The 22,602-nt window shown below is 45.2% G+C and overlaps 1 protein-coding gene across 1 annotated transcript in view; it reads left to right on the top strand.

Annotated features, from left to right (window-relative positions):
• Vps35l (VPS35 endosomal protein sorting factor like) overlaps positions 1-22,602 on the top strand; it is a 102,086-nt gene that overhangs the window by 37,064 nt on the left and 42,420 nt on the right. Inside the window, exons 15-22 of the mRNA XM_021648788.2 lie at positions 6,742-6,788; positions 8,102-8,213; positions 9,091-9,207; positions 11,043-11,096; positions 13,357-13,437; positions 16,195-16,257; positions 17,513-17,598; positions 20,831-20,911. Of these exons, the coding sequence (XP_021504463.2) occupies positions 6,742-6,788; positions 8,102-8,213; positions 9,091-9,207; positions 11,043-11,096; positions 13,357-13,437; positions 16,195-16,257; positions 17,513-17,598; positions 20,831-20,911 (641 nt within the window). The remainder of the gene's footprint in view (positions 1-6,741; positions 6,789-8,101; positions 8,214-9,090; positions 9,208-11,042; positions 11,097-13,356; positions 13,438-16,194; positions 16,258-17,512; positions 17,599-20,830; positions 20,912-22,602) is intronic.

The raw sequence follows: 22,602 nt of genomic DNA, 5'->3' as shown, positions 1-22,602 counted from the left end.
AAAACGCAAGGTGGCTGTCATAAGACACCCTGGCTTTCATTTGAACGGGAGTCTCAGAGGAGACGGAGGCTGGGAACAGAACCTTCTGGGGGAGTGCCGCTCGAGGAAATCATCCTGCTGTAGGAGAAGCGACTGAAGAATTAGGTCACCTAAATAGTGGTAAACTGTGTTCCGGGGGCACTTAGACAAGGGACTTACAGTATCTTGTTAAAAAAAAAAAAAAAAAAAAGAGTTAATCATTTCTAAAAAGTAGAGGAACTGCTGTCATATGGAAGGTGAGGTTGAGGGACATGTGACAGCTTGGTGCTAAGCGCTCTTGGAAAGCCGGGAATGAAGCAAGGGGAGGCCAGAGCTGTGTGGCTTTGGTTGAGCCTCCAAATAGGATGTTGTAAAGTCTGGCCACAGCAGTTAGTGTACACAGCTCAGGTAAGTGTGAGGCAAGGGAGAGTTGTGAGCTGTGAGTATCTGATGCATAAAGTTGCAAATAGGAATAGGAATTTCCAGCCGGGTGTGCTGCAGCAGGCCTGTAATCCCAGCATTTGGGAAGTGAAGCAGGAGGATCATAAGTTTGAGGTTAACCTGGGCTACACAGGAAGACCCTGCCTTGATGATGATGATGATGATTGATGATAGAAATTAAAAACCTAAGAACGAGCAATTATCCAGAAGGGATTTTTCTGTTACGGTTTGAAGGCAAGATGTTTTTTCTTTTCTACAGCTGAAATGAGATTGTAGTAAGTAAAAGACTTCCACTTCATTTCAGGCACACTTTGCACAGAAGAGGGTGGCCATCGTTCACAGCTTGCCGTGTATGAGCAAATCTCTTGAGAGGAGGGAGTTAGGGGGAGAAGAACTGGATGCAGCTTCAGCAGTGATTCTTACAGAGTTGCAGGACTCCTGACTGAGTCACACAGTGCAGCTTATAGATGGTGAAGGAGGAAGGAGGAAATTGCAGCTCAAGGCTGGCCTGTCAGGTCTGTTGTGCCTTGGGCTGCTGACTTCCATGCTAGCCAACATGCAGGATTGTTAGAGAAAATTTAGAAAAGTTGAAAGGAAAGTAGCCACCTAAAATCCTGCCATCTGTAAATTGTCAGTGTTTTATCTTGTGTCCATTCCTATCCTATCTAGCTATTCTCTTTCTAGTCTCTGTATGTGATCTTTTCTCTTAGGTGAATCACTTTTGTGTTTAATTTCTGAAGCCTTTCCCTTTCTTTGCCTTGCAGTACATGCTCCCCTGTTCCCAGGGAAGTCCCAGGGAACTCTGTGGCCATCAGTCATTTCAGGAGGTGGGTGGAAGGCTGCGTGGAGTAGGGACCTGAGTCACAGACAAAGTAAAGTCTTTGAGCCTGTCACACGGCTACTTCTTTGTTGAGGCACACCCTTCACCATCTCTGTGGGGGTCACTGTGCTTGAATTATCCAAATTCTTCTATGTGCTCCTACCATCTGGTTTTGCCGTTGAGGCAGTGAAGGTCTTAGATGTCACCCAGCCGAAAGGAGTCCAGCTGTGTGGTACTAACTCTGAAACCAACAGGTATCTTTTGACTTGTCCCTTCTGGGTGTCTCCTGTTGACCATTGCTCTTGAGGTGGGACTTAACAGTCCTGATAGACTGACACAAGGGAATGTTTACTCCAGTGTGCTTACTGGAAATTATTCCTTAAGCATTGTAAAACATAGGGTAGGCAGGGTGATACACGCCTCTAATCCCAGTCACTGGGAGGTTGAGGTGGGAGGGCCACCTCTAGTTCGAGGCCAGCTAGGGATACTTAGTAAATCTGAGGTTGAGGCCAGCCTAGGCTACATAACAAGGCCCTAGTTCAAAAAGGAAAAAGCACAGGACCAGTGAGATTGGCTCAGTGGATAAAGATACTTGCCACACAAGCCTGGTGACCTAAGTTCTATCCCCAGAACCCACATAAAAGCAAAAGGAGAGAACCAGACCTTTAATGTTGTCCTCTAGTCTCCACACAAGCATGCACATGCCTGCTCTCACCCTCATTTATTATTTTTACTAATACTAGTAAAAAATTATAGTAACCTGTAGCTGGAGAGATGGCTCAGCACGTAAGGGCACTTGCTACGCAAGCATAATCACCTGAGTTCAGATCTCTAGTACCCATGTAAAAAGTTGGCTGTACGCTCCCCTGTAGCTCTGGTGCTGTTGCGAGTCTAGAGATAGAAGGATTGCTGGGGTTTGCTGGCCTCTGCATAGCTCCAGGTTCAGAGAGAAAGGAATGAAGCAGAGAGGGGTAGAGCAGGACAAGTGGTGTCATCTTCTGTCTCCACATGTGCACAGACCTGAGCACACAGGTGCACATATGCCATCCACACATACCCCACAGACACACAAGAATGCAAGATAAGGCCAGTAACTGAACTTCTGCACACAGTTATGTCCTGTATGTTTATTAGGAAGAGAAATAACAGGAGCAATGGAAGAGAAACGTTTTTAAGCATCCATCAGTGAGGGTCAGTTTGAACACTGCCTGCCTGTGGTGTGATTGCTCAGCCATTAAAATTGGTTGACTCATGTGTGTCTACCTAAAAGCACGGAGGGCCATCCTTGATTTGCAGTCCAATGTGTATAGAGTTATCCCTTTCCCATAAAAAAGAACAACAAAGTAGGCTTCTATAATAATAACTGGTATTTTTACAGGGCAAGGTGAAGTTCTAGAAAGACCAACGCCACCATTTTATCAGAGCTATGGTTAGAAGGGGAGGGCCCATGTCTTTTTGGGTGCATATTGATAGTCTTGGAGCTTGTGTGTGTCGCCATTTCTTTTTTAGCTTTATAAGAACAGCAAAATGTTGTGTAAGTAATGAAATGTATGAGCAAGAGCAACAGTAAGGGTATAAACAAAGGCTGACACACCCACAGTGCACACCTCATGCATCGCAGCTTCCGTTGTGTGTGAAAGCCATGTGTGTCGAGCCGGGAGTCCTTCAGTGGTGTCGCCTGGCCGGAAGTTTGTTGCCACCTCCGCTGGCTTTGGACTGTTGGTCCTCTTGTCCTTGTCAGAGACCAGAAAAAAAAAAAAAAAAAAAGATGAAGTAAGATTAACCTCTGGTGGATTTGTCTGCCTGTGTTAGGCTTGGCCATCTGGACACTTAGCGATGTGCCTTTATTCTGTATGACAGTCCCCCACCCCCACGTAGCCACTGTGTTCTTGAAGACATTTTGGTGCATCTTCTGTGTGTGTTGTTCTGTTCCTGTGTTGCATTGTGTGTGGTGTGTGTACTTGTTCTTCAGTGATGGACTGTGACCTGGGTGGGTAAGCCAAGGAAATCTGTTCCTCTCAACTTGCTTTTGATCAGTGTTTTATCACAGCAGCAGACAAGAAACTAGTCTGGAACTCACTCTGGAGAGCAGGCTGGCCTCTAACTCCCAGAGATCCACCTGCCTCTCCGCCTCTCTGAGTGCTGGGGTTACAGGTGTGTGCCACTGCGCCTGGCTCACCTTTATTTTTTAATTAAATTTTAATTTTATTATTGTTGTGTGGGCTGGGGAGGGGTGCTGCATGTGCCACAGTGAACACATGGAAGTCAGAGGGCGGCTGTGTGGTGCTGATGTGCTCCTTCCGCCTTCATACCTGCTCTGGGGATCTAACCCACATCGCCAGGCTTGTGTGGTTAGAGCCTTTTCTTGATCTTGCCAGCTGTCCATCTCTCCGGTCTCTCACTGAACCGGAAGTTCAGTGATTAGCCTGGGCTGGCTGGCTAATCAATGGATGCAGTCTCCATTCCCTCAGCCTCCAGTTCTGAGGTGCAAACCTCCTTGCCTGGCTTTTTCTTGAGGATCCAGTCTGAGGACGTTTTCGTGCTCACGAAGCAGGCACTTCACTGGCTGAGCCATCTCTCCAGCCCCCGAAAAAGATATTTTAGAAAACCGGATTCATTTCCCGATAGATTGGCATTTTCCCAGGTTCATCTTTTTACAGAGAAGCATTAAGTGGGTAAGGTATGGGGCCCCAACACTTGAGAGGCAGAATCAGGAAGATGAAGGGGTGGAGGCCAGCCTGGATTACATAGCAAGTTTCAGTTTAGCCTATACATCAAGACTGTTCCCTGTCCAAAAACCTGAAAATGGCCAACACATTTCTGTGCATGTGTATGCACCTGTGTGCATGCATGCATGCATGTATGAGTGTGAGCCTACATGTGTGCATATGTGTGTGGTATATGTGAGAGTGTGTGGTGTGTGTATGTGAGTGTGCGGACCTGTGCATATGGGCATATGGAAGAATGGTGGTCAGGGAAGCATGAGTTCCTGCCTGTCATCCTCGCCGCCTTCCTCTCTGTGTCCAGGCATTGATCTGTATGTTAAGGTTGCTCCTTCAGTCTCTTTCGAGTGAGTATTTGTACGCTGTGGAGTATCACGGTTGTGTAGACTTTCCTTTTTCCAGCTTTTTCGAGATGTCACTTGGTGTTAGTAACCAGGAATGACTTTTCAAGTAGCATTGTGTCTTGAGTGGATCCAAAAGCCACCGTGGCAGCATCTTAGCAGCAGCAGGGATGCTTCTGGCCGCGAGAAGCAGACAGGCGACAAGCCTGGCTGACAAATATAGTTCAGTACGTCCTTCAACAGCAAGGCATTCTGGGCCAAGCAACCTCCATCTGTCCTTCTGTTCTGCAGCCCCTGCTAGGAGAGAGGTGTCTGCAGCCACTCCAACCCTTACGTCATAGTTTCATTTTTTTTTTTCTTTCTCAAAGTCCTCAGAAGGCTTCCCAGCCTGTCTCAGCAGCTAGAAATGGATCACATGCCTAAGCCTTAGCTCATAAGGAAAAGCAGGGTGAGGCTGCAATGATTTGGTTGAACATTTGCTAGCTAACTCAGACCCTCCAGTGAGGGAGCACAGACTGGGAGACCTGAGCCATGGACCTCTACTGTCTCACAGTTCTGGAGGCTTGAAGGTCACGGTCAAGGTGCCAGTGCAGCTGGTCTCTGGTGAGGCCTGCCTCCTCCCTGTGCAGATGGCTGCATCCTCTCTGTGTCCTGTTCTTTGTGCACACACCTTCCTTCTCTCTCTACTGTCCTTCATAAGGGTGCTAATCCATTTGGATGAGGTCCCACCCGGATGACTTCAGTTAACCTTAGTACTTCCTCAGAGGTGTACTTCCTGCATAGTCTCTCACTGAACTCTAGGGTTTCTGCGTGTATAGTTTAGGGATTGGGTCACATGATTTAGTCCATAAAGGGACACAATTTGATGTGGGACAGAGTCCAGAATTTGAAAAGGGGAGCCTGAAAATGCACTGACTATTATTTTGGCCTCAGGGTCAGATTTAGACACAAACCTCATTTCCACTCCTTACGAGGAAGCACTCGCTTTATCTTGCGTATCCATGCAGGCAGGGTGCCTGATGTTTCCCAGGCCTCCAGCCCCGTGACAGAGCGCCAGAAGGGAGGAAAGTTACTCTAACACCTGCAGCTCAGTGAGACTGGATCAGGTGCTCAGTTGTCTAGACGGCTGGCATCAGGCCTTCTGTCGTAGGCTTGACCTTGTCTGTAACTCTACCAAACCATTCCCAAACCACGGCCCCAAAGGCTACCTCGTGCATTGATTTTTCAGAACAAAACAAAAGCCCAGGAGCTCTCTTGAAGACACGTCATTGTCTTAAGATAGCTCCAAAGCCATTAGTAGTGCACAGGAGGAAACGCCCTCCTTCAGGGGGAAGGACATGCTGGGAACTTAGGAAAGGACACATGGGCAAGGAACGCAGTCTTTGGTGCCAGTCCACTTGGGGTCATTGCTGGCGCTGGTTGGTGGCTGTGTGACCTTGGCTACAATCGGCTGCTGTGCCACGGCTCAGTTTCTCCCCTGTAAAATGGGAGAACAGTAGTGCACCTGGGTGGGAGAGGTGACAGAGAGAGGAAGCTTGTCTTCTGGGACCAGTGGGCACTGAGCTGTGGCCCAGCACGTGCTGCTTCACTGAGTTACTGAGCAAGCCGCAGGCCCTCTGACAAACAAGTAAGAGTGTCATAGAGCCGGGTAGTGGTGGTGCTCGCCTTTAATCCCAGCACTCAAGAGGTAGAGGCAGGTGGATCTCTGTGAGTTCAAGGCCAGCCTGGTCTACAAAGTAAGTCTGGGACAGCCAGTGTTGCACAAAGAAACCCTATCTTGAACCCCCCCCCCCAAAAAAAAAAAAGAGTGTCAGTGTCATAGAAACTTAGGAACTTTGCATCCTTATTCATGCCTAGGAGCCAGAGGTGCATCTATTGTGAGCCTGTCATATGCTGCCACACATGCTCTTTGTGGGGAGACACATCTCAGCAGAATAGGCCTCTCACTAAGGTCTTGCCATTGACTGCTGGACACACCTGATGCCCAGCCCCAGCTCTTCACCTAGCCCTTTAAATGCCTTTAAAATGAATTGTTTTACTTTCTTGAGAGGTTTTTTTTTTTTAAGATTTATTTATTTATTATTTATACAGTATTCTGCCTGCATGTACACCGTATGCCAGAAGAGGGCACCAGATTTCATTACAGATGGTTGTGAGCCACCATGTGGTTGGTGGGAATTGAACTCAGGACCTCTGGAAGAGCAGCCGGGTGCTCTTAACCTCTGAGCCATCTCTGCAGCCCTTGTTTTACTTTCTTATGCTTCCCATCCTTGCCAGGCACAGAGGAGCATGGGAATTTGCATTATTTGGCTGCTGTTCAGTTTGACACATTGAAAAATCTCTCAGAGATGTTGCTTTGTAGCCTCCAAGCTGATGCTTTTCCTCTTAAACTTCCTAGGCTCTGTTGATGGAAATGATGGAAAGGTGTAAGAAACTAGGCAACAAGTAAGTAATTTTAATACTCATATGGCATGTGCTTGAAATTGGAGTCAGTGGAGTACGTGTGTGTGTGTGTGTTTGTGTGTATGTATTATGTGTGTGTGTGTAAATGCATGTATAGAGTGTTGGGTATCTTTCTCTATAGCTCTCCTTATTTTTTTGAGAAGGCGTCTTTTGTGAACCGGAGTTCACTGGTTCAGTTAGACTGGCCGGCCCGAAAGCCCCAGGGACTTTCCTGTCTCTGCCTGCCTATCAGGGGTTACAAATGAGCACCACAACACCCAGGTCTTTATATGGGTGCTGAAGATTCGAACCTATGTTCTCATAGGTGCAGTAAAGCACTTTGCCAGTTGCGCTATCTCCTCAGCCATCACCTGTTTTCTATTCGTTTTGGTTTTTTTGTTGTTTTGTTTTGTTTGCTTTTTTTTTTTTTTTTTTTTTTTTTGAGCTTCCACCCCTAGAATGGGTGAGAGCCAGCAAAGAGGCAGGTTAGACTGCGTGGAGGTTCAGAACAATGGATTTGAATTGCCTGGTCTCAGACCTCAGCTCCATGCTAACTTAGCTTTGTGATCCTGGGCCACTTACCTGACAGTCCTGTGCCTCAGTCTTTCTTCCCTTCTGTAAGATGGGGGTGATGGTAGTAGCCTATCTTTATGGGGTTATGGTAAGTGGTAGGACCAGGACGCACTTGGCTCTCCTGCCTCCTGGGTGTATAAGGTTCCCCTTTGCTACTCTGTTGGTGACAGACACGTATGCATCCGTGAGTGAGTTTTGTTCTGTCTCAAATACCTAAAGTTCAAGGTCTCTTTTATTTGAAATTCTTTGTGTAAAAGATACATAATTGTAGCAAGGACCCATGCTGTTATTAACTACTGTTTGTTAGTGCACCAGCCTATCAAAGGCTCACTTCTATTTAAGTGGGTTGGACAGTCGCTGATTTTCCTGTCCATCCATCTAGTTAATTTAAACGTTGTCAAGTTCCAGATATGCAGTGAGTCCTGAGGCGGCCTCAGAGGACGCTCTTTACTATGTCTGCCGTTTTGATTGTTTTACTCTTCCCATTAAAAGCTGTCACTCATCCTTCTCGGCTAGTTTACATCCTAGCATTAAATGTGGCTCGCAAGCCAGCAGCGGTGACGCTTGTATGTAATCCCAGAATTTGAGGTGTGGGGGTAGGAGGTGTGGTATGTTCAGTGCCAGCTTAGGCTACACAGAAAGACTTGCTGTCAACATGCTAACAAAAGTAAACAAACAAACAAATAAATAAAAGACTCATACCCCGAGGAAACCGTGAGTGACTTGGCATCTGTGTCTTGCAGTGCCCTGCTCTTGAACTCCGTGATGTCAGCTTTCAGGGCTGAGTTCATTGCCACCAGGTCCATGGACTTCATCGGCATGATTAAAGAGTGCGACGAGTCTGGCTTCCCCAAGGTAGGCTCTTGATGTACTGTGTGATGGGAGGGGAGTCAGGTGGTGTCTACCTGTTGCTCTGGAGGCAAAAGTCAGGAGTCAGGGCGGTACAGACCTAAAGGAGGCTGGTGAAAGCTCTGTTTCCAAAGGATATGATGGAAGATGGCTGAGGTTGGGATCATTGATATCGTATAAGTGCTGTGCATCAGGCCTCGAATGCAGAATCCATGAATGGACTTACCATGGAGTGTTTAGCAAAGACTCTGGTCACACATCTTTAAAATGTATCTGCTTTTAGGATACGGAGGTCACTCAAGCAGTGAAGTCTTGCTGTACAGGCATGAGGACCTGAATCTGATTCCCATATAAGAAGCCCGGAGTGGTAGCAGGTGCTTGTAAGCCCAGGGCTGGGCAGGTGCAGACAGACAGGTCCCTGGGATCACTGGCCAGAGTGAGTCAACCCAGTTGGTGATTCCCGGGTAAGAGAGCTTGTCTCAAAAGCCAGAGTGGGCAGCTCCTGAGAACAGTGCTCAAGTTTAATCTCTGGCCTCCTCATACACACACACAAACGTATATACAAACACACACTTTCTCTCCTCCTCCCTGCCACATTAGTGAAAACTTCCTCCAGCAGTATAGGTGACCTGCAAATGAGACCACTACGCCATGCCAGCTCGCTCTGGTATGTGCTGGGACAGAGCTCAGGGTTTCACCGTGCGTTCTTTACCGTGAGAGCCTTAGTAGCTGTAGCCAGCTCTGAGTTTCTCGGAGTTGTTTGGATAGATCTGTGAAACTTCAGAAAGAAGTCTCGGATGTTGGAGCGTTTTCTTTCTTTTGTGAAAGCCTCTTGATTTTGACTTAAACTCTCTAGTGACATAACCATTTCCTACTTTCTTAGCATCTCCTTTTTCGTTCACTGGGGTTAAACTTGGCCTTGGCTGATCCTCCTGAGAACGATCGGCTTCAGATTCTCAATGAAGCTTGGAAAGTCATAACTAAATTGAAGAATCCTCAGGTGAGTGGCCATTTAGACCTAAGACCCACTGTTTTTATGGAAGTTGTACAATAGACAATTAATTTAAAAAAATGTGTATGGCTGTTTTGCCTGCATGTATGTCTGTATATCATCTGTGCATGGACTGTGGAGGAAGGAGAAGGCACTGGGTCCCCTGGAACTAAAGTCAGGGATGGTTTTGAGCCACCACATGGTACTGGGAACCAAACCTGGGTTCTTTGCAAGAGCAACATGTGTTAACTGCTGAGCCGTCTCTCCAGCTCCATACATTTTGTTTTTAAAAGAAGTGAGCTTTAGCCATGTCTTTTGACTCTGTAATTGCAGTGCTCAGGAGGCTGAGGCACGAGAAAGAAGCATTTAAGACCAGCCTGGGCTACATAAGGAAGACCCTGTCTCAAACAAAGAAACGACAAAACATAATGATAAAAAATGAAGTTTCTACTAATCAAAATTATTAAAAAATAATCTATTATTTATTAACCTATAGAGGGAACAAATGACATCAAAGATATTTCTTAGTTTTTCTGTCCCAATCACATTGTGTTACTAAGGCTGCAAGATGCACTAAAAGCATTCAGTTACCAGTATTCAAAACTTCAGGAGTCTTCCAGCTGTGCAAAGGGCATCCACAGTGCAGCAGCCAAGTGTATATTATTAAATAGCAACCTGCTAGGATACCCCTAAAGGCTTGAGGATTAACGGTTGAACACTGGGGCTGCCAGAAGTCTTCATGACAGAGCAGCTGCTGGCATTTGCTGTTGGGCATGTGACGATAGCCATGGCCATCAGGGATGTGTGTGCACATTGGTGCATGTGTGCCTTGGTATGCATGTGCAAGTCAGAGGGACCCTTCAGGAACAGGTCCTGTCTCCCTGCCTTGTTTCTGAGCAGTGCTCCAGGCTAGCTGCCCATGGACTCTCCTGCTCCCTTGTTTTGTTTGTTTCTTTTCGGTTTTGACCTGGTACTCTGTGTAGACCAGGCTGGCCTGGAAGTCACAGAGATCCTCTGGGTGCTGGGATTAAAAGTGTGTGTACATCATGGCGTCGGGCTTCTTCGCCTGGATTCCAGGAATCAAACTTAGGTTGTTAGTTTTGGTGGCACGTGCTCTTACCTGCTGAGCCATGTCCTGACCCCTCTAGGGCTTTTCAAGCTTTCTAAGAAGACAGATGCACAACCCTTCCATAGATCAAATGCTTTCTTCTTAAGGCAACAAGCAAACCTTGAACTTTGAGTCTAATACCCCCTGAGATGCAGAGGGCTAGAATGTATCCCCTTTGCTCCTTAAGTATGGCAGAACTCCCTCGATTTGCATCTTGGCCTCAGGAGCAATGCTGGGCTTAGCTTAGAGTCCACAGTGAGCTGCAGGCCACTCATTTCCTTTTATAGCTTGCTTTCCATGGTAATGCCTATCAGTCAATTAACTGATCAGTCAGTTACTCTGACCAGGTGTCTGACCGAAACAACTTAAGGAGAAAGTTTCTTTTGGCTCACAGTTGAGAGGATGTTGTCAGGGCGGGGAGGGGAGGTGGTTGAAGAGGTAGGTTTTTACATCGGCTGACGTGTGCTGTAGCCTATAACAGCTTGGATTCAGGAAGCGGAAAGTCCAGGCTGGAGGTTGGGTTGGTCTAGCTATGCTTCCCACCCCAGATGTTCCACAGCCTCCGAGAACAGCCCCAGCAGTGGGAGCCTTCGAGGGACATTTCATATTCAAACCGTAACAATTAGCCAGACGGATCTGCCATTCTGTCTTGTCCTTGAGGATTTGTCTGTGAGCTTGTGGGGAACGTGCAGTAGTGTGTGCTCACACTAAAGTCATTTTTCCTCTTTCTCTGTAGGACTACATTAATTGTGCCGAGGTTTGGGTTGAGTACACCTGCAGACATTTCACGGTGCGTATGACGGTGGGGTGGTTTTCCAAAGGGTTTTGTGCTTTAATGGTTACCACGGCAACACGGTCTGACCACTTAGGAATGCTGCCATGTACTTGAGATGGACCCTCATTTGTTGCCCAGACAAGCCTCCAAGTCCTAGGCTCAAGGAGTAGCTGGAGCTGCAGGCACATGCCACTCAGCCCAGATCTTAAAAGTCCGGGTCTGAGGGACACTAGCATGTGTGGTCAGCAAGTGTGTCTCACACTGACACATCAGTCTGGGCAGTGCTGCCTCAGGGGAAGCTAAACAGTGGTCCCTCAGGTACAGAGATGCTAAAACACTTTGTTAGTTTCCATAAGAGTCTAATAGGCAGCTCTCTTCTTCTTTTTTTCTATTTCATGCAATATCATTGTTCTGTCAAACATTCAGAGCCTGCATGTGCCTCCCAGCCACAAGCAAATACAGATACTTCTTTTCCCGGGTGCAGACAAGCCATTGTTGGTGTGTGCACACACACTCTACATGTGGAGGCCACAGGTCGATTCTAGGTGTCTTTTATCACTACTTCATCATCATCTAAAACCAGTTTTCTTTTTTAAAGGCTTATTCCCAGTTTGTGTGTATGTGTGTGTGTGTGAGAGAGAGAGAGAGGGGAGATAACATGCCTACATGTGTGTGTGTGCCTGGGGAAGCCAGAGCTGTCAGAGCTGGGTCCCTTCAGCTGTAGTTACAGCCCTTTGTGAACTATCTGATGTGGAGTATTGGACTTCAGACTCCGGTCGTCATGCTAGAATAACGAGTGCTCCTAACTGCTGAGCCATCTCTTCATTATTATTATTATTATTATCATTATTGTTGTTATCGTTATTATTGGTCCATGGGAGGGCTATGTGTATGTTATGTGTTTGCATTCAGAAGCCAGAGGAAGAGCTCTCTTACCACTCTTAGCCTTATTTCCCTGAGACAGAGTAAATTCACGGAATGTGAAGGCCTCCCCCTCGCCATTTTGTTGAGTAGGCTGGTAGCCAGCAATCCTCCTGTCTCTGCTCCCTCTGTCCCCAGCTCTCTGTCCTGGTCCTGGTGTTACAGCCACGTATAGCTACCCCTGGCTTTTTATGTCGGAGCTAGGGACCCAAACTCAGGTCAAGCTTTCTGCAGGTTAGAGCAGGGTTATGGTTTGGATGTTTGTGTCCACGCTGCCTCCTTGAGTCACGTGCTGAAACCTGTTCCCTGAGGTATCAGTATTAAGAGGTGGAGCCATAGGCAGCTGCCTACACATCAGACTGCTGGCTGGCATTCTCAGTGGAGGTCTTACCAGCTCCTGTTAACACTCCCCAGGACGCCAGTGTGATTTCAAAAGGTGTATCATGCCATGAGAGTAGAGCTCCCATGGGTGGGATCAGTACCCTTAAAACAACATCTCAAAGGTATCCATTGGCCGCTTCCATCATTAGAGGGCCCTGTGAGGAGCTGTCTGTGAGGGCAGGCTTTCTCCAGACCCTGAGTCTGCTGGTGCCTGGAGACTCCCCAGCCTCTAGGGCCACAGGTAGAAACCCTCTGCTGTCTTTAAGCTGCCTGGCCTGTGGTGTTCCGTTACAGCCGACAGTGCGTGAGGAAGCACGGCTGGGTTCCTGTGCATCTTAGTCATGCACACTGAAATCTGAATCTCAGAGTTTTTGCTGTCATGAAATGCCGTCTCTCTCTGGGTTGAATCTGAAACTGTTCTTCACTCACTGGCTGTGTAACAGTAGGCTGGACTTGGGCTGTGCACGGCAGACCCCAGACTGAAGTGAGCAGTTAGGGGAGATGGCTTGTAAGGAGTGAGCCTACCCTTCCCACAATGCCTCACTGCTCGCTTTTCATGTAATGCGGTAGGAACTTGGGCCAGATAGGCAGAAGGTCGCCTAAACTTTGTCTTTCTAGAACAGTGTCCAGTACTGACGTAGAGTAAAATACCCATCTTGAGGGTGGTGGTATTAGACCAAAGCTGTGGGCACGGTTTCTCTTTTTGTATTTATTCTTTCAGAATATTTGAAACTATTTCCTGGAAGGTGTGTGGCTTTTTGTATTTTTGTTTTGTTTTGTTTTTTGTTTTTTTGTTTTTTTTTTTTTTGGCTGGTTTTGATACTGGGATGAACCCAGAGCCTCATGCATGCTGGGCAAGTGGCCACAAAGCTGTCCACCCAGCCCTGTATCGCGGATGTATCAGTGTTTTCCTCCAGGAAGATAGCCAGTGGTCCTAGCCTGATGATAGAATTGGTTCATGTTCCCTGCATAGAAACGAGAAGTTAACACTGTTCTGGCTGACGTCATCAAGCACATGACTCCGGATCGAGCATTTGAAGACTCCTACCCCCAGGTAACAGGTTTGCGCTTCCCACTGTGGGCATCTTGTTCTGCTGAGTGAAATACTCCTGCTATACTTGTCAAAGTGTACACACCTGAGAATTCTCTGTTTAATCCTAGCTCTGCCACATCCTAGCCTTGGGCCTCACTTTTGTCCCCTGTAGAATGGGGATAAAGTTAGTCCTATCCTCAGAGTCCTGTCCAAGTTGTTGTGAGGGTTTCGATATAACACAGAAATACTGAAGTTGTTTTGTAAGAATTCTGAATAAGCAATGTTGATGTCCCCAGGATGCAAAACACCTATGTTTCCTAGTAAATGAACTTAAGCTTAAAAAACAGTATTATTATTAATTTCAACATCTGTTAAATAAAATAGAATAAAAATTTAACATAATAAAACATAAATAAAATAAAAGCATCACTACTTACCAAGAGCCACTGCCTACCTCCTCCACTAGTAAGTTCAAGGCCAGCCTGGGCTGCAAGAGATCCTGTCTCAAAGCAAACAAGCAAACAGTGTGTGTGTGTGTGTGTGTGTATGTGTGTATGTGTGTGTGTGAGAGAGATTTTAAAGTTGTCCATTCCAAAACAGGGAGGGGGTTACACCATATTAAGATCCCCAGAGTGTTGGGTACTTGGCTCTGTAGATGAACTTAAGACAGAAATGTGTGAAGCACATGAAGACAGCATGAACAGAAAATGAGGGTTGTCTAAAGCGGCATCTACAGGCAGACAGCTAGCTGTCCATACACAGTCATGCTGCAGACCAGAGAAGGCTCATGAAGCTCACCCCAGAGACATGAGTGAGTAAACTTGCCTTGGAAAGAAGAGAGTTGAGGAGAAGCAGACATTGGATGCAGGAGAGAAAACTGACTCCTGCTTCCATACCTAGGATGCGAGCCCTCCTGTTGTGGGTGTTCCTGTTTGTTCCTGGGCCTCCTGGTAACTGTTGCTTTACTGCTGTGGCATTTTTTTTAAAGCCCTTGGTCACACTGAATGTTTCGTATATTCAACAAAGTTTGTGGTAAATCTTTATGCTCTTACATGCCATTTTGAGATAATGGGTTAGCAAAAGAAATAACAAGGAAAAAAAAAAGATGTAGTCAAGAGGGCCATTCATAGCAGTATTCTGTGCTGAAGGGAGGATCACATCAGAAAAAAGGAAGCTCCAGTGGCCTGGGAGAAATGGCTTCCTCAGATCCGGTATGAAGAAGTATAGTAAACCTGGTGCTCCTTTAGAAACGTGTTCATTTTGTATGTGGGAGGGGTACGTCTGTGCCACGGCACATGTGTGCAGTCAGAGGACAGTTTGTGGAAATCAGTGTTCTCTTCCCACCGTGTGGGTCCTGGGGAATCAAGCCTGGGCTGTCAGGCTTGGTGGCAAACTTCTTTTTTTTTTTACCTACTGAGTTCTCAGTGAATAGCATTTTTTTTCTTTTTTTAAGTGATCAAACACTCATGGGGGTGTGAAAATGAACTAGAACAGCTTGAAGAGGCTCTCTTAGGCTTTCAGTCTGAATATCAAAAGAAACTGGAGGAGAGCTGAGGAGCTCCCCAAGTTAGGACACTTATTTTCAAGGATAATGACCTGAGTTCAGATGCCCAGCACCCGTGTACAAAGCCTTCTCCCAGCTGTGCCATCCAGGAAACCAAGACTTTAGCACCAGGACCTTAGAGAGGTACCTATTCAAACAATAGCAGATGTGCTGGTCAAATTAGTAAAAATTGGTGAATTTGGATAAAGAATGTGCAGGAGCTCTTAGTGAAATACTTTCAGCTTTTCTGTAAAATTGAAATTATTATAAAACAATTAAAAAATATGTACGCCATGTTACTGTGACTGGTTGTATGAGGGGATACAGCGAAGGAAGACAGATGTTAGTTTTCGTAGAAGCCACTGAGGAATAAATAGGTGTTGGACAGTGTCCTCCATTTGCTGCACTTTTATGATGAAAGAATACTGTGGGGGGAAAAATCCTATTTTTTAAAACTGTAACATACATGTAGTTAGGCATCTATGTTTAAAATGTTTTTGTTCCAGAGGGATTAGTTGCCGTGCGTTAGAATATTCTAATACGTTATAATGCTGGAACATTGCTCGTCACAAAGTTTTTGTTTTGTTGCTGTTTTGAGATGAGATCCCTCATATCTTGCCTGGTCTGGTCTTGAACTCACTGTTCTGCTAGTGCCCTGATGAGCCAGGGCTTAGGTGCCTGCCACTTTGTTGTGACTTTTGAGCCCATTTTAGTCTTTTCCTCAGCTGATCTGGCTGCATCCTTAAGAAGCGAGCTTGTATGCTTTGCTTTCGTGTTTGTAGAACCTGAGAAATGATACGGCAATAGTTCCTGGTATGAATAAGGTGTTTGTCAGCAGATGTTCTGGGGAAAGACTTAGAAGTTCCAAGTTATCCTTGGCAACATTCTATGCTCAGGCCAGCCGGGGCTATCTTTTGTTTTGAAAGGTAAGTAGAGAGCATTGCAGAACAGGCTCTTCCTGAGCACATGGCTATCCTACTTAATCATCGTGGGTACTGCCCTGCAGCCGAGGGTGAGGCCAAGACAGTCCCCAGGACTCTGAAGGAGAAGGCAGAGCAGGAAGGGCATCCGACTGTGGCAGAGCCTAACCTGACCCATGTTTCCTTCCCTGAGCAATGCAGGCTAACTCTGTTGTGGTTATGGTGAGGAGTGATGAAGGAGGGATGCTGTGGTTTTTTTTTTTTTTAACATATAGGTTTTTATTAAACAAATTGTTCTTTTGTTCTGTTTCACAGCTTCAGTCAATAATTAAGAAAGTCATTGCCCACTTCCATGATTTCTCAGTTCTTTTCTCAGTGGTAAGTAGTGTCTCTTAATGGCCTTTGGAGACCTGTGTCCTCTGTTGCAGTGATGTTTTCATGCTACCCAGACCAGGAGGACTCAGTTCCTTTTGTAAAGCAGGTCCTATCAGCTTAACAAGCAGGTATGCTCTAATGACTTAAGCCCTGTCAGGAAATACAGTGTCTGCAGACTGAAAGAAAAATGTTGTTTCTGTTTAATTCCTTCCCCATCTGTGCACCTCACATGCTGCAGGTTGGGCACCCCTTGTCCAAATGCTCAGGCAAGTGTTTCCTACTAGGTCTTTTTTTCTTAGATTTGGGGATAGTTATATGTATATAATGAATAATGTGAGCTAGGACTCAAATGTAAACATAGGATTCACACTGTACCTAATAATTCTGTACAAGGGACCAAGGATGTAGCTTAGGGATCCAGCATTTGCCCAGCATGCTCTGTGCCCACATTGCCAAGCAACGCAACAACAATCACAAGCAGAATGTCATAATGTAAAAAATTGGGGCATCATGTTGGCATTAAAAATTACAGAATTATCTTAGATTTCAGAGTTTGGATTAAGTGTTTAATCTGTAATCATTAAAAAAAAAATGCCAGGTCTTTCAGGGGACAACTCTTGAACATTCCTTCTGCTTATTTGACACCCCCTGTTGGTATAATGTTCTTATGGAATGTATATAATTTATCCTTGTTCATTCAGATATTTATTTTTCTACCCCCATTATATTGCATTGTGATGCTTATTGTAAGCATCACCTGTCTCAAGTTTGTGTAAACATGCCACCATTTGTTCTCTGTATTGTCAATAAAACAACCAGCCACAATGCTGAGCAAGGGAGAGAGAACATCCTGATCTAGAGGGGAGAAGAAGGAAGCGAGGGGGAAAAAATAAGAGAACAGGAATTGACAGGAGAGGACTTCAAACCACAAGGAAAAATGAACCAAACCTAAGATATAACTAAAAGCAAATATAACGGATAAAATCTAAATGATAAGACATTTTATAGACTTAAAGGTTTAGAATAGAAGAACTATTGCCCAGCATTATGCTCTAGGTTAATTAAATAAATCCTAGTCTCTATATGATGATTTGGATATACAACTAGTTTAGAAATATCTGCTACTTAACTAAAAAAATAAATCAATAAAAATATTAATAACCCACAACAACCCCCCACCACCAAAAAAATGACCTACAAATTCTCTCTTCTCGGTTATTTGTGTCAGTTACATTTCTGGTGCTTTCTTTCTTCCTAGGAAAAGTTTCTGCCTTTTCTGGACATGTTCCAGAAGGAGAGTGTGCGGGTGGAGGTTTGCAAGTGCATCATGGAAGCCTTTATCAAGTGAGTACAAGGCAGCACGCCTGGCGGCCACGATTCCTAGCATCTTTTGAGGTGTGTTGACGGTTCATGCTCTCTGCACCCTAGTGACACGTGCACTACTCCTCATTCATAAGACACCATACATTAAAAGCAGGTGTCATGCCAGGCTCAATAGCCAGTTCCTGTAATCCCATTGTTAGAAGGCTAAGGCAGGAAGATGCTAAGTTCAAGACTAGCAAGACCTTGTCGTGTGTGTGTGTGTGTGTGTGTGTGTGTGTGTGTTAGAGAGAAAGAGAGAATATTATGTATATATAAAGATTGAGAGAGAATATTTTATATATATATATATATACACATATATATATCATTTAAAATTATTTAAGAAAAAAAGAAAGAAAGCAAACCAAGCAGTCCATGGGGATTAAGGTAGTAATCATCATTTCTTCAAAGTTTTTGCTTCAGTCCCTGTCTTGAGTTCCTGCCTTGACTTCCCTTCATTACAGACGGTAATTGTAAGCTAAAATGAACCCCTCCCTCGCCATTTGTTTAAACTTATTGTTGGTTGAAAAAAATAGGTTGGTAGTTACAAGTACTTACTGCTTTTGCACTGGACCAGGATTTGGTTTTCAGCACCCACAAACAGCTCAGCCACCTATACCCCTGGTTCCAGGGGATCTGATGCCCTCTTCTCAATTCTGTAGGTGTCAGGCATGTACATAGTGCATATACATGCATGTTGGCAAAACACACACACAAAATAAATCTTGAAATGTTTATTTTATTTTATATGTATATGTGTGTCTGAAGGTATGTTATATGTACCATGTGTTCTGCAGGAGCCCATGGGGGTCAGAAGAGGGCATCAGATCCCCCGAAACTAGAATTATAGGTGGTTTGTGAGCCACCTTGTGGGTGCTGGGAATTGAACCTGGAAATAAGTGCTCTTAGCTACTGAGACATCTTTCCATCCCCGTGATAATTTTTTAAACAGCAGGCATCATGATAAAACTTAGTAATTAATGTTTAAGGAAGCAAAAGGAGATCTGGAGAGATGGCTCAGCAGTGAAGGTGCTTGCCACCAAGTCTGACGACCTGAGTTCAGTCCCCAGAACCCACCTGATAGAAGGAGAGAACCAACTCCATGTGCATACCACGGAACAACCCCCACCCCAATAAATACACACACACACACACACACACATACACACACACACAAGACTAAGTATAAACTGCCAGATGTTGATACAGTGCTGGCCACCAGTTCCATGCCTTCAGCATGGTTTTGGAAGGAGTCTTTTTTTGCATTAGGATTGGTGCTTGTTTCTTGCATCATTCAGCATCCTAAATAGCCATGGCTACCCTGGTACTTGCTACGTAGCCCAGGGTAGCCTTGAACTCCACAGTCACATGTGTCTCCGCCATCCAAACACTGGGCTTGCAGCGCTGCGCCACCGCATGCATTTTGAAGGAGATGTATGAACTGCTTGCTGAGTAGTGCTTACAGAACGGGAACAGGCATGTACAGAAGGGACTGGTGCCAAGAAAGCATCTGTCTTCAGTGCTGAGTATACACGGGACTACTTCATGTTCGTTTTCTAACCCAGTCCCTGTCATTTTCTTAAACCCATGTTTCTTAAAACTGCCTTCTCGTAGTGTTCCATGTAAGCATGTACAGGCAGTGCATAGCCATGTCTGGCCTTTTACATGGTTCCTAGGGATTTGAACTCTGCTCTTCATGCTTACACAGCAAGCATGCTTACCTGCTGAGCCATCTTCCCAGCACTTTTTTTTTTTTATTCTAAGACATTAAGTGTTCAAAGTAAAACTTAACCAGACAGAGATACATAAAATGCTTTTGCAAGTAGAGAATGCCACATGCAAGTGGCATATCTGTCATATCTGCATTGTTCTAGAACTGGGAAATCTATAGCCCTGCCCTCCTGTGGGCATGTGACTACAGTTCCGACTATTCAGGAAGCTGAGGCAGGAGGACTGTTTAGACCCTAGAGTTTGAAATCAGCCTGGGCAATATAACCAGATTCTATCTCAAAAAATTTCAGAGACAAGAATAACACCACCACCTCCTGCTTCCTAAGTGATCATGCCAAAAGAAAAGAGTTAATAAATTTAGGTAGTAATGTGGGTAAGATTAAAAAAAAAAAAGTGAGAGTGTGTGTGTTGTAGAAATGTGGGGGAAGAGGAGATGACAGTGACAGTCTGTGCACAAAGATGAAAACCTATTTTTTACATTTTTGAATGTAGCAGACAGCATACAACTAGTTTGGTTTATCTGTGATTTCACATTGGTTCTCTTAGGGTAAGGCTACGTTGTAAAATGAAAATGCTGTAAATACCAAGTGCATAAATATGAGTGAGTTTGGAAAATTGAGTTTGATATTACTCCAAAAAATATTCCAAGTTTATTATCTTTGTTCACTTTTATAAGGTTTTCAATCATATTTATTTCTCTCTGTGTATACATGCGTGTTATGCGCTGGAGAGTGTAGGTATGTGTGTACATGCATATGTGTGTGTGCGCATATGCCGCAGTGCAGGTGTGGAGGTCAGAGGAAACTTTGTTCCACCGTAGCAGCAGTGAGAGCCTTTACCCCCTGAGCCACCCTGGCCCTCTTCTTACCTTTCTAGATTAATTCCTGGGCTGGTGAGATAGCTCGTGGTGTGGGGCCCTCATCATGCAAGCCTCCCCAGAACCCACGTAAAAGTGGAAGGAGAGCTGACTGCAGAGCTGTCCTCTGACCTTCACGCGCGTGCTGCGGCATGTCTGCATCCGCCACACAAATACATACAATCAGGGTAAATAACATTTTTAAATGAATTCTTTCCCAAAGATGAAATTGACTGCTCTGTCTTTAACATACTTGGAATGAATACACCTACATTCCATGAGGATTCATTTTGAAATTTGTCTTGCATTTTGCTTGGCACTTAACTTTTGTGCAGGTTAAGGGCAGCTGCAGAAGGTGTTAAATGCAGTAAAAAGACAGGTTTCCCTCTGCCGGGCACAGGCAATGGCTTGCTTTGATTTTGCAAGTAGGCGCAGTCACACATGTAAGGGATCACCTTGTGACTCACAGAGGAGTGAGAGCAAAACCAGGTCAGCATGCCTCACGGATGCACTGCCTATGTGCAGGGCCCAACAGAGCATGTTCTCAGACATATACAGCTGAGAGCCCAGCCCACTTCTTCACGGACATGGACTGTGCTTTTACAATTGTCGCTTAATGTCTCCTAGGCACCAGCAGGAGCCAACCAAGGACCCCGTCATCCTGAACGCCCTCATGCACATTTGCAAGACCATGCACGACTCTGTGAAGTAAGCCGCTCTTAAAACGGAACTGCGGTGTGGCTGGGGTGCATTTGGGGGTGATGTCTACAGGCAGGTGCTGCAAATAGCTTGATCTGGTCTAGATTCACAAAAACTGGGGCTGGAGAGAGAGCACACTGAATAAGAAAGAGTGCTGTTGCTCTCTCAGTGGACCTGGGTTTGATTCCCAGGACCCAAATGTTGGCTCATGATTAACAGTTGCCTATAATTCCCGCGCCAGGGGAATATCTTCTTCCTACCTCTGCAGCTCCTGCATGCACATGGTGCACACGAATACAGACACACACACTTAAACACTAGGAAGTAAATTAAGAAAAATAAAAAGCTACCTCTCACAAGGGGCTGGGGAGTGGTTCGGTTGATAATGTGCCTGTTGTGCAAACAAGAGGACCTGAGTTCGGATCCCTGGCACCCATGGAAAAGCCAGATGCTGCTATGCACATCTGTAACCTCAGCAGTGGAGAGGCTGAGGCAGGCTGATTCCCCAAGCCAGCTCATCTATCAGAATGGAGAAGCTCCAGGCTCAGTGAGACCCTGCCTCATACATGATTGACAGAGACACCTGATACCAATCTCTGGATTCCATGTGTGCGTGCACACACACACACACACACACACACACACACACACACCACACACACACACCTATTGACAGGAACATTCCAGTCCTCTAGAGCAAGGAACACAGGCCAACCTTAAAGAGAAAAACAAGGTAGCAATTTTTTTTCTTTTTTTATATATTAATTACAGCCTATTCCCTCTGTATCCCAGCTGTAGCCCTCTCTCTCATTCCCTCCCAATCCCACCCTCCCTTGTTAGCAAATATTTTTACAGAGGGGTTTCTATTGGGGAGAAGAGACTGCTCTTGTGCAAGTGAGTTCAAATCTTGTGTCTCCTAGAGATTTCTGAGAGCAGTAGATGGTATAATGACAGCTCATCCAGCCCGTAGCATGGCCTCTTAATCTAATTCATTCTTAGCTCTTTACTTAACATGCCAACGACATAGCTTCCATTTCTTTCCTTTTTTAAAAAATACTTTTTAAAAATTTTATATGAATTGGTGTTTTTCCTGCATGTATGTCTGTGAGAGAGTATTGGATCTCCTGGAGCCAGAGTTATAAACAGTTGTGAGCTTCCATGTGGGTGCTGGGAATCGAACCCAGGTCCTCTGGAAGAAGAGTCATCTCTCCAACCCCTAGCTTCCATTTCTTGCAGTTGCTTTATGTGCCCAGGTTATTGAAAGCTCAGGTCTAGCCTCAATTTTAGCCTTTCCATCAGAGGCTGAGCTATCGCCCTTTGCTTTTTAGGTTTTTGTGTTTATAATCATGTTTCTGTCCTACAAGTTATTTGTGGCCATTTTAATCTCCAAAGAATTTTTGCATAGCAGCTTGAGTCTCTGGGAAGTGTTTTAAGAATTGAGAAAGTTGCTTTGAAACCTATCATCCACAGAATGTGTTTCTCCTTTTAATTTTAGAATACTTATTAACTGTGCCTTCAAATTCATGAGTAGTTATAAAAATTCAAATGTTGTCAGTGTTACACTTTTGCCAGATGCAGTGGCACACACCAGCAATCCCAACATTTGGAAAACTAAGGTAGGAAGATCACAAGTGGGACCTTGTCTTAACAACAGCAGTAATAATACATTTTCACAATAAGTGGGCCCAGTAGACTTTAAC

The sequence above is a fragment of the Meriones unguiculatus genome, chromosome 14, assembly GCF_030254825.1.
Source record: "Meriones unguiculatus strain TT.TT164.6M chromosome 14, Bangor_MerUng_6.1, whole genome shotgun sequence".
In the NCBI taxonomy this organism is placed as follows: domain Eukaryota; kingdom Metazoa; phylum Chordata; class Mammalia; order Rodentia; family Muridae; genus Meriones; species Meriones unguiculatus.
Note: the sequence above shows the minus strand (reverse complement) of the source record. Positions and strands in the feature narration are given on the sequence as shown.